Source organism: Moschus berezovskii, chromosome 11 (assembly GCF_049115385.1).
Source record: "Moschus berezovskii isolate FMDL1 chromosome 11, NW_MosBer_1.0, whole genome shotgun sequence".
Taxonomy (NCBI): domain Eukaryota; kingdom Metazoa; phylum Chordata; class Mammalia; order Artiodactyla; family Moschidae; genus Moschus; species Moschus berezovskii.
The window spans coordinates 13,301,369-13,313,208 of record NC_142470.1 but is presented as its reverse complement, the minus strand read 5'-3'; the positions used below and the strand labels follow the sequence as shown (position 1 = coordinate 13,313,208).

Sequence of the window (11,840 nt, the reverse complement as noted above, 5' to 3'; positions counted from 1 at the left end):
GAGGAGCTGAGGTCTAAGTAGAATCCTACAAATCTCTTGCTCCTGACTGCAGGGTTTTAATATGTCTGTGATTAGATTCTGAAGGATGGTATTTTCAATGGTGGCTTGTTCCTGATAAAAAGAATGCTTATCGCATGTGTTGAAGCTACTCCTGAATATGATGCCTCCTTCCCAGTGGCCTCTAATATTATCTGGCTGGGACAAAGACTACCTGAATCTTGTTCTCTGTGCCTGGATCTAAATCTCAATCAAACTTTCATTCTCCTTTCAGAAGATCACATCTCTTTCACTTAACCCTGTGCTCAGTCACTCTGTCATGTCCAACTCTTTGAGACCCCATGGACCGCAGCCTGCCAGACTCCTCTGTCCATGGAATTTTCCAGGCAAGAATACTGGAACAGGTTGCCATTTCCTGCTCCAGGGGATCTTCTAAACCCAGGGGTTAAACCCCCATCTCCTGCATTGACTGGCAGATTCTTTACCACTGCACCACCTGGGAAGCCCATCACTTAACTCTGCTGCTGCTACTGCTAAGTCGCTTCAGGCGTGTCCGACTCTCTGCGACCCCAGAGACGGCAGCCCACCAGGCTCCCCCGTCCCTGGGATTCTCCAGGCAAGAACACTGGAGTGGGTTGCCATTTCCTTCTCCAATGTATGAAAGTGAAAAGTGAAAGTGAAGTCGCACAGTCATGTCCCACCCTCAGTGACCCCATGGACTGCAGCCTTCCAGGCTCCTCCCTCCATGGGATTTTCCAGGCAAGAGTACTGGAGTGGGGTGCCATTGCCTTCTCCGTCACTTAACTCTAACCCTGCCAAAATCCCTCCTGGACTTGAGTTTAATCACTTTAAACTCCTGAGTATCATTATTCGTGGGGCTTCCCAGGTCACATTAGTGGTAAAAGAACCCACCTGCCAATGCAGGAGACATAAGAGACGCGTGTTTGATCCCTGGGTCAGGAAGATCCCCTGGAGGAAGGTACAGCAACCCATTCCAGTATTCTTGCCAAGAGAATCCCATGGACAGAGGAATCTGTCAGGCTGTAATCCATAGGGCCACAGAGTCAGACATAACTGAAGCAACTTAACACACACACACATCCTTATTCATAAGGCTGAGTTTTCTTATGTAGTCATTTAAATCTGAGTGTATTTGTGTGTGCGTGAGAGAGACGTCAGCACATTAGTCCAAAGGTTCCTCAATAACAAGATCTCTGTCTCTGATTATAAAGATCAGAATGATTCCTTCCTCTGCACCATCTCAAAGACTCTGGACCTGATTTCTAAAATTATTGTATTTAACAAAATCAGCCTACCAGATGAGCCTTGATGAACCAGTTTCAGGCCACGTCCTCAAGTACCCATCATTTCAGTGTTCTTCTCCCTGCTTTCCACCAGGCACAACTAAAGAAACATTATGCCCTTCCTTATTCATTTCATTTGACCTGAATTCAACTGCACCACTTTGCCAGGCAGTAAATATCAGGTACCAGTCACTCTAGTGGTAGGTGTTTTCAACTACTGGGGATTCTTCTTTCACAACAAATTTAAGCCAAGCTACAGAAAAATCAAATTGGGTAGGAGAAAATGCTTTTGTTCATTTGTAAGTTCTGAAAAATATTAAAGTCACTGCTAGTCCATACATTTATTTGGAAATTCAGAGGTTTGTGAATTCACTTGTCTATTCAACTAATTTCTGTTTCTTGTCCACCATTTGCCAGTCTGCCAGACTTGGAAACAAAGATTATGTGCTAGTTAATAAGTCAACAATCTGATGGCCAAAAATCTGTGGGATCTCGAGGAAACAAAATAACAGACAATGCAAGCATTTGGAGCAAAACATTGTGCTCTCTGGGTTGTTTTAGTTTACAAGGTACAGAGAAACACACACTTTTTTCATTGAAGTGTAATTTTAATTGAAGTTTTATTTATAATGTATTAGTTTCAGTTATATAGCAAACTGATTCAGTTTATATATACACACACACATATATATATATACATATGTCAGATTCTTTTCCATTATAGGTTATTATAAGATATTGAATATAGTTCCCTGTGCTATACAGTAAATCTTTGTTGTTTGTGGACCACGCATACTTTTAAGGAACAGGTGTCAAATTAACAAATATCTCAGATTTAAGTAAGTAGAGACTTTATTTGAAAGGATTATTGCAAGAGGGAGGAAAGACCTAGGGCGATAGAAGGGAGGCTGCTATTTCAATCGGGAGGAACCCCCACCATGAGATCTGCAGGGGCCTCAAAGCTCAGAAAGAAATGATTTTTTTTTTAAAGGGAGAAGAGAATGAGGTTAGAAAAAACCATGCATAGAAAAGTGGGATGAACCCGTGGCAGCGGTGAGATTGGATAGTTATCAGGGTAAGTTTTTCCCTAAGGTCAATGGATGCTACAGAGGAGTCACTAAAGAGGGGTTGTATTCTGACTCTGGCTGAGGGTGGGTCAAAGTTCAGCCATTTTCCAAGACACAAAAGGATGAATGGGTTTCTTCTAACTTTAATTGTCTTCCAGGAGCACGGGACTTGGGTGAAATTCAACATTGCCGCATGGATTTTTGTAAAGGGATATTGTAAGGATTCACAAGGCAAAAAAGTGAGACAGAAGTCTCAGCTGCACAAACACAGATCTAAGACAATAAATCTTAAGTGTTTTCATCATACACACACAATAACTAGGTGGGGTGACAGATGTGTTGACTAACCTTATGGTGATAAACATTTCACAGTATCTAAATATATCAGATCATCACACTGTACATCTTAAATTTACAGTGCTATTTGTCAATCAAATAACAAGCAAGAATAAGAAAGAAAAAGCAAGAGAGTTCCAGAAAATCATCTATTTCTGCTTCATTGACTATGCCAAAGCTTTTGACTGTGTGGATCACAATAATCTGTGGAAAATTCTGAAAGAGATGGGAATACCAGACCACCTAACCTGCCTCTTGAGAAACCTGTATGCAGGTCAGGAAGCAACAGTCAGAACTGGACATGGAACAACAGACTGGTTCCAAATAGGAAAAGGAGTACGTCAAGGCTGTATATTGTCACCCTGCTTATTTAACTTATATGCAGAGTACATCATGAGGAATGCTGGGCGGGAAGAAGCACAAGCTGGAATCAAGATTGCCGGGAGAAATATCAATAACCTCAGATATGCAGATGACACCACCTTTATGGCAGAAAGTGAAGAGGAATTAAAAAGCCTCTTGATGAAAGTGAAAGAGGAGAGTGAAAAGATTGGCTTAAAAGCTCAATATTCAGAAAACGAAGATCATGGCATCCGGTCCCATCACTTCACGGGAAATAGATGGGGAAACAGTGGAAACAGTGTCAGAGTTGATTTTTTTGGGCTCCAAAATCACTGCAGATGCTGATTGCAACCATGAAATTAAAAGACGCTTACTCCTTGGAATGAAAGTTATGACCAACCTAGGTAGCATATTAAAAAGCAGAGACATTACTTTGCCAACAAAGGTCCATCTAGTCAAGGCTATGGTTTTTCCTGTGGTCATGTATGGATGTGAGAGTTGGACTGTGAAGAAAGCTGAGTGCTGAAGAATTGATGCTTTTGAACTGTGGTGCTGGAGAAGACTCTTGTGAGTCCCTTGGACTGCAAGGAGATACAACCAGTCCATTCTAAAGGAGACCAGTCCTGAGTGTTCATTGGAAGCACTGATGCTGAGGCTGAAACTGCAATACTTTGGCCACCTCATGGGAAGAGTTGACTCATTGGAAAAGACCCTGAAGCTGGGAGGGATTGGGGGCAGGAGGAGAAGGGGACAACAGAGGATGAGATGGCTGGATGGCATCACTGACTCTATGGACATGAGTTTGGGTGAACTCCGGGAGTTGGTGATGGACAGGGAGGCCTGGCATGCTGCGATTCATGGGATCACAAAGAGTCGGACACGACTGAGCGACTGAACTGAACTGAACTGAACTGATTTGTCAGTCATGGACTTCCCAGATGGCTCAGTGGTAAAGAATCTGCGTGCCAATGCAGGAGCCACAGGAGAGTCAGATTCAATCTCTAAGTCGGGAAGATCCCCTGGAGGAGGAAATAGCAACCCACTCTAGTATTCTTGCCTGAATCCCATGAACAGAGGTGCCTGGCGGGCTGCAGTCCATGGGGTCACAGAGTCAGATATGACTGAGTAACTGAGCATGAGCACAAATATTTGTCAGTACTCCAAAGGGAGCTGAGATCAGAGGGCTGTCTGTCAGCAGCTCCTCGCCCTACAATTACTGTGGCAAGTAAGTCCTTCATTCCTAAAGGGGGATCTGGGAAATGCATGACAATATCCATCACAGGTACTTAACACAGCGATTGCTCGTCAGTGTTGTTTACTGTTGTTTTTTACTAGCAGCAGCAGCAACATCAATATCATCCATAGGCTCTTGTTTTTCCTCCAGACACTGAGGATCACTTTCCTCTGCTTAGTTGAAAAAACCACATATATTGTGATTCGTCTCTTCAATCTTAGCCCTAATCCACTGGTGCTATGTGTATGTCAATCATTGTTAGGCCGTAATAGGTACACATTGAGAAAAACCACTAGGTATCTACTATACACCAGTCTCTGTCTTAGGTGCTGGTGATCCAGTAATAAATGAAATGAAATATGTCCCCTCCCTCACGGGTCTTTCAGACCAGCTGATATGGAAGAAGTTATTACAAGTAGGATGAACATTGTAAGAAGAAATCAAAGGGGTCTATATCAGAAAGTCTTTACTTTTACCATGTGATCTCATTTAATGCTCACAATCCAAGGAGGTCAACCTTATTAATTCTGTTCTATAGATTAAATATATTGGGGCTCGAAGAGAAGTGCCTTGCCTCAAGTCACTCAGCTGGTAGGACAGGGAGCAGGAATTCAAAGACAGATACGCTGCCAACAAGATTATGCTCTCTCAGGTGCCTGGGTTTGTTCCCATGACAGGAGGGAAAATGCAAGTTGCTGGACACTAATTAAAGCACCAATGTATAGTTAGGTTTAGAAACAGAGTCGTTTAATTCAAAATGTCTTTCTTAACTTCATCAGAAGGGGTACACTGACTTGTGATTCTATCTCTAAACTAAAAGTTGCTCCAATCATTTAGAATTTGGGGAGAAAGAAAGACCCAGGAGAGCAGAAAAACATTTTTTAAACCAAAGATTTCATCTATAGTTTAGTTATACTGTCAACAATGAATGAAAATGCACTGTATAACAAACCCGCCTACACTATTGATGAGAATGTAATTTGGATCAAATTACAAAGCTGCTATGGGGAGCAATAAGGAGGTTCCTTAAAAAACTAAAAATACAACTACCATATGATCTAGCAATCCTACCTATTCCTGGGTATATATCTGGCTGCTACTGCTAAGTCACTTCAGTCGTGTCTGACTCTGTGTGACCCCATAGACGGCAACCCACCAGGCTTCCCCATCCCTGGGATTCTCCAGGCAAGAACACTGGAGTGGGTTGCCATTTCCTTCTCCAAAGTGTGAAAGTGAAAAGTGAAAGTGAAGTCGCTTAGTCATGTCTGACTCGTAGCGACACCACGGACTGCAGCCTACCAGTCTCCTCCGTCCATGGGATTCTCTAGGCAAGAGTACTGGAGTGGCTTGCCATTATGTATCTGGAGAAAATCACAATTTGAAAAGATACATGCATCCCAATGTTCACTGAAGCACTATTTACAGTAACCAAGACATGGAAGCAACCTAAACGTCCACCAACAGATGAATGGATAAAGAAGATGTGGGGTATATATATATATACTCAAAGGAATATTCAGTTCAGTTCAGTCGCTCAGTCGTGTCCGACTCTCTGCGACCCCATGAATCACAGCACGCCAGGCCTCCCTGTCCATCACCAACTCCCGGAGTTCACTCAAACTCATGTCCATCAAGTCAGTGATGCCATCCAGCCATCTCATTCTCTGTCATCCCCTTCTCCTCCCGCCCCCAATCCTTCCCAGCATCAGAGTCTTTTCCAGTGAGTCAACTCGTCGCATGAGGTGGCCAAAGTATTGCAGTTTCAACATCAGCATCAGTTCTTCCAATGAACACCCAGGATTGATCTCCTTTAGAATGGACTGGTTGGATCTCCTTGCAGTGCAAGGGACTCTCAAGAGTCTTCTCCAACACCACAGTTCAAAAGCATCAATTCTTCGGCACTCAGCTTTCTTCACAGTCCTACTCTCACATCTATACAGAGTGTATAGCTCATGGTAAATACATAACAAATACTTATGGACTGATGCACTCATAGATGAACTGAACACTATTCTTACCTCCTTAACTCCAGATTATTGTATTTAATCAAATCTAAAATACCATCAATTATAAAATACATTATTCTAATGTACCATTGAGAAAAATGCTCCCAATTATTTGTCAGTTCAGTTCAGTTCAGTTCAGTCACTCAGTCGTGTCCGACTCTCTGCGACCCCATGAATCACAGCACTCCAGGCTTCCCTGTCCATCACCAACTCCCGGAGTTCACGCAAAATCATGTCCATTGAGTCAGTGATGCCATCCAGCCATCTCATTCTCTGTCGTCCCCTTCTCCTCCCGCCCCCAACCTTTCCCAGCATAAGAGTCTTTTCCAGTGAGTCAACTCGTCGCATGAGGTGGCCAAAGTATTGCAGTTTCAGCTTTAGCATCAGTCCTTCCAACGAACACCCAGGATTGATCTCCTTTAGAATGGACTGGTTGGATCTCCTTGCAGTACAAGGGACTCTCAAGAGTTTTCTCCAACACCACAGTTCAAAAGCATCAATTCTTCAGCGCTCAGCTTTCTTCACAGTCCAATTCTCACATCCATACATGACCACAGGAAAAACCATAGCCTTGACTAGACGGACCTTTGTTGGCAAAGTAATGTCTCTGCTTTTTAATATACTATCTAGGTTGGTCATAACTTTCCTTCCAAGGAGTAAGCGTCTTTTAATTTCATGGCTGCAGTCAGCATCCGCAGTGATTTTGGAGCCCCAAAAAATAAAGTCTCACACTGTCTCCACTGTTTTTCCATCTATTTCCATTGAAGTGATGGGACCAGATGCCATGATCTTTGTTTTCTGAATGTTGAGCTTCAAGCCAACCTTTTCACTCTCCTCTTTCACTTTCATCAAGAGGCTTTTGAGTTCCTCTTCACTTTCTGCCATAAGGGTGGTGTCATCTGCATATCTGAGATTATTGATATTTCTCCCGGCAATCTTGATTCCAGCTTGTGTTTCTTCCAGCCCAGTGTTCCTCATGATGTACTCTGCATATAAGTTAAATAAGCAGGGTGACAATATACAGCCTTGACGTACTCCTTTTCCTATTTGGAACCAGTCTGTTGTTCCATGTCCAGTTCTGACTGTTGCTTCCTGACCTGCATACAGGTTTCTCAAGAGGCAGGTCAGGTGGTCTGCTATTCCCATCTCTTTCAGAATATTCCACAGTTTATTGTGATCCACACAGTCAAAGGCTTTGGCATAGTCAACGAAGCAGAAATAAATGTTTTTCTGGAACTCTCTTGCTTTCTCCATTATCCAGCATAGCACATCATAAAGTTAAATGAACCTTAATATGAGATGTTAAAGTGCAAAAAAAAAAAAGTCTTAAAATTAATAAAATATGGCTTCACTGGTATAATAGCTAGATCATGAACAATATATATCACATGGTGTCTGGAATAAGAGACTTCCCAAGGGTCTCAGTGGTAAAAGGATCCTCCTGCAATGCAGGAGACATGGGTTCAAACCCTGATTTGGGCAGATCCCTAGGAGAAGGAAATGGCAACCCATTCCAGTATTTCTTCTGGAAAATCCTATGGACAGAGGAGCCTTGCGGGCTACAGTCGATGGAGTTGCAAAGAGTCAGACACGACTGAGCAACTGAACACGCACACACATCTGGAATAAGGCCTGGATTTGATTCAGGTCTCCAAAACTTTTCATGTTTAATCTGGCAAAGAAAAAAATAAGGTAATATTTTAGCTCCCTTAGTAAATAGAAGTCTGTTTCTTAACATAAAAAATTTAATTTTGTTGAAGAAAAGAGAAAGGCCTTTCAGGGTAGTAGTTCAACTACACAGTTTGGCTTCAAAGAGTCCTTGATTCAAGTTATATTTTGTCAGCTACCTTATTTTCTTAAGTCACTATACAATGAAGAAAATAAGTGCACGTGTTATGAGGCTGTTGTGTGGTTTGTGTCAGAGAGACTTACAAATTCCTGAGTACATAAATGTTAGTTGCCTTCCTTGAAGTGAAAGATTATGTAACAATAAACATGATTTCTGTTTAATGGAAATTCATGTACTAAGGGAGCAGAGAAGACAGATATATCATTCTAATCAGGTCACCAAGGAATGCTCCCTATAGGAGGCTGCATTTGAGCCTGGAGATGCAGGTGAAAGGAGAAATGCAAGACAGCGATGTGGTTGAATTGTAAGATGTGATCAGGAATCACTAAGTGACAGGAAACGAGCAACATGTATTTGGTGAGGCATGTTGAGACCCTGATGTAGGGATTCTGTGTGCTTTCATGAGTTGAAAAGAGTCAAAGATCTGAAACTGGTGGCTTTCCATAGTGGTGGCAGCAAGGAATGGTAATCAAATATCTGAGCAGACTTGAGGTCAACAGGGAAGGGTGATCTAAGGTTAGGTTCAAAGGCTATGACCCTCCCTTTTGTTAGAGGATGGTGACATAAAGCCATGGCTACTGAACTAACAGCTGTATCTAAATTTGGGAGAGATGGAGAGACAGTAGTTGTCCTTTGTTAAAATGGCAGTATTCAGGGAGGCCAAATGGAGACTTTATAGGCTCAAAGGGGATCCTGAACCCAGAAGTCCCTGCCTGGTATTCCATCTTTGGTGCTACATGGGACACTGCCCAGGTAAGCCCTCAGAGGGGTTGAAGAGCCAGGGATGGAAAATTATTGCCCCTCTTGGACACCTATGTCAAGCTAAACAGAGGTAACACTAGACCCACAGATTTGAAGAAAGGGATTTGGGGCCATCCTGGGAGGCAGAACATGTAATTCTTCTGAATCCATGGAGATGATCCCACACAAAGTTAATGGATGTTTGTTTCCTTACTCTCTCCTCCACCGAACACCAGGGACTTAGTGACACAGTATTAGAGGATGCTCCCAGGAGGGAAGCAGGAGCTGTAATTATCTGCAGGTTGTGAAGGATGATAAAAATCCAGGAAAGAAAGCATCAGATTGAAGAAACATTAGGAAATGGTTTGCAGTCAATCAGGTACCTTTTCTGTATGCTGTCTCTTGGCACAGTTTTGTCTTCTTTTTGACAAGTCATTCCATGGAGCATAAGTAAGGGAAGAGTGGAATAAATAGATGAGGCAAGACTTCAAAGTTCTTCCCAGGTAAGAAATCAGCTTTGAGAATGCCTGGCAAGAAGGTGTGAATCTCTGATCTCAGAGAGATAATTAGTCATCACTGGATGCAAAATAAGTAATTACTGGATGGACATGAGTTTGGGTGAACTCCAGGAGTTGGTGATGGACAGGGAGGCCTGGCGTGCTGTGATTCACGGGGTCGCAAAGAGTTGGTCACGACTGAGCGACTGAACTGAACTGAGAGACTAAATATGTTCATGTAAATGTTGAGTTTTTATGTCTATACTCCAAAGTTGAATCTTCCTTTACCCATCTGTCTGTGAGTCACATTCCTCTGGCTTCAGGACATGAATTATCAGTCGATGAACAAGGAAACTGGGGAGTTCATTTTCTCATGGAAGTTCACTCCCTCTTTCTCACTTCCCCTTCCCCATCTCTCTTTTCACTAAAACTGTTTACATTCAATTCAGTGTGCTTTAGATGACTTCCTTGCTCCATTATATATGATGTGGAAAGAAGCATCTTGATTCAAAAAGATTCACCAACTGCAAACTAGATGAGATGACTATCTTATGGTTATCAAGATGTGGATTAGTCACTGATAATCCTTAATCAGAAGCTGACCTGAACCTGATTCACAGACTGCATCTGTGGTTCCTGTGATTATGAGCCACAGAGTAGGGAAGAGGAAAAGGAAACCAAGCTCTCAAACCCTTCTCTCTCTCTCACCAATGCCGCCCCACATCTGTTTTCTATAGCTCTCCATCGCAAAAATTTTTTAAAAAACAAGTGAAAACATACTTTGACCCCAATTTCTCCATATTCAGGGAAAAAAACATTACATTAAAAACTCTATTTATTAATAACTACACAGTGTAAGAACAAAATAGAAGGATGCATGTCCCAGATGACAAGAACCATCCATTGACCTTATTGTTTATCTGCAGGTGCATTCAAGTCCATGGGAATGTCCAACCTAACAAGACTCCATGAATTCATCCTCTTGGGACTCTCTTCTCGCCCTGAAGACCAGAAACCACTCTTTGCCCTCTTTCTCATCATGTACCTGGTCACTTTGATGGGAAATCTGCTCATCATCTTGGCTATCCACTCTGATCCTCAGCTCCAAAACCCAATGTATTTCTTCCTTAGCATTTTGTCCTTTGCTGATATTTGCTGCACAACAGTTATAGTGCCCAAGATGTTAGTGAACTTTTTATCAGAGAAAAAGACCATTTCCTATACTGAATGTCTGGTGCAGATGTATTTCTTCTTAGTCTTTGGAAACATGGACAGTTACCTCCTGGCAGCCATGGCCATTGACCGCTATGTAGCTATCTGCAATCCCTTGCACTATGTCACTGTTATGAACCATGGACGCTGTATGTTGCTACTGGCCCTCTCCACAGCTTTCTCCAACCTTCACTCCCTCCTGCATGTCCTCCTGGTGAATCGGCTCACTTTTTGTGCATCAAATGTCATCCATAACTTTTTTTGTGATGTCAACCCTGTTCTGAAGCTGGCCTGCTCTTCTACCTCTGTCAATGAAGTTGTCGCCATGACAGAAGGACTGGTTTCTGTGATGGTCCCATCTGTCTGCATCATCTTCTCTTACCTGAAAATCCTCATTGCTGTCTTCAAAATCCCCTCAGTTGCTGGAAAATGCAAAGCCTTCTCCACCTGCAGCTCCCATCTCACTGTGGTGACTCTCTTTTATGGGAGTATTTGCTGTGTCTATTTCCAGCCATTGTCCAGCTACACTGTCAAAGATCGAATAGTAACAGTCAACTACACTGTACTGACACCAATGTTGAACCCATTTATCTACAGTTTAAGAAACAAAGACATGAAACACGGCTTAGAGAAATTGATAAGCAGGATTAAGTTTCGAATGAATAGGTTTTCTACTACAAATTCCAGCAAAATCCGTGGAGCCTGACTGAAAGGTGCCTGTGTGGATGTGTGTGCACATGTGCACACTCACGCACACACACATCAGCATCTGAGGGGAGTCTTTTATGGAGAAATACTCTTTCATCAACTGCACCTTCACCCTGTAGTTTTCCACCCTGTGGTCTCTATCATGCCGTGGTTGGATAATCCTACCCATGTCTTGGTACCTATGCTGCAACTGTAGACGCACCCCATGATATTTCTCCATTCTAGAAAAATCACATCCCCTTTATTCCTTCCATATTTACTTGGAACTGTCCATTTTTCCTTCTATTTATAACTTCAGCCAAGTTTAGGCATTTGAGTTTTGTACACATCCATGGAGGAATCTCGGAGAAGGCAATGGCAAGCCACTCCAGTACTCTTGCCTAGAAAATCTCATGGACAATGGAGCCTGGTCAGCTGCCATCTATGGGGTCGCACAGAGTCGGACACGACTGAAGCGACTTAGCAGCAGCATGGAAGAATCTATTTGAGTGCAAAGATATTTATGCATACATAACCACTCTGCTCTATTTAAACTTTCAGACATTTT

At 42.6% G+C, this 11,840-nt stretch overlaps 1 protein-coding gene across 1 annotated transcript; it reads left to right on the top strand.

The window, feature by feature from the left end:
- The first annotated feature begins 10,313 nt into the window (after positions 1-10,313).
- LOC129539989 (olfactory receptor 1L3-like) lies at positions 10,314-11,291 on the top strand. The gene has a single exon (XM_055401173.2). It carries the CDS (start codon positions 10,314-10,316, stop codon positions 11,289-11,291), a length of 978 nt encoding a protein of 325 aa, XP_055257148.1.
- Positions 11,292-11,840: the final 549 nt, after the last annotated feature.

What these genes read in the sequence shown, in the direction of transcription:
- LOC129539989 (XM_055401173.2), top strand. Translation starts at nt 10,314, where the DNA reads ATGGGAATGTCCAACCTAACAAGACTCCATGAATTCATCCTCTTGGGA.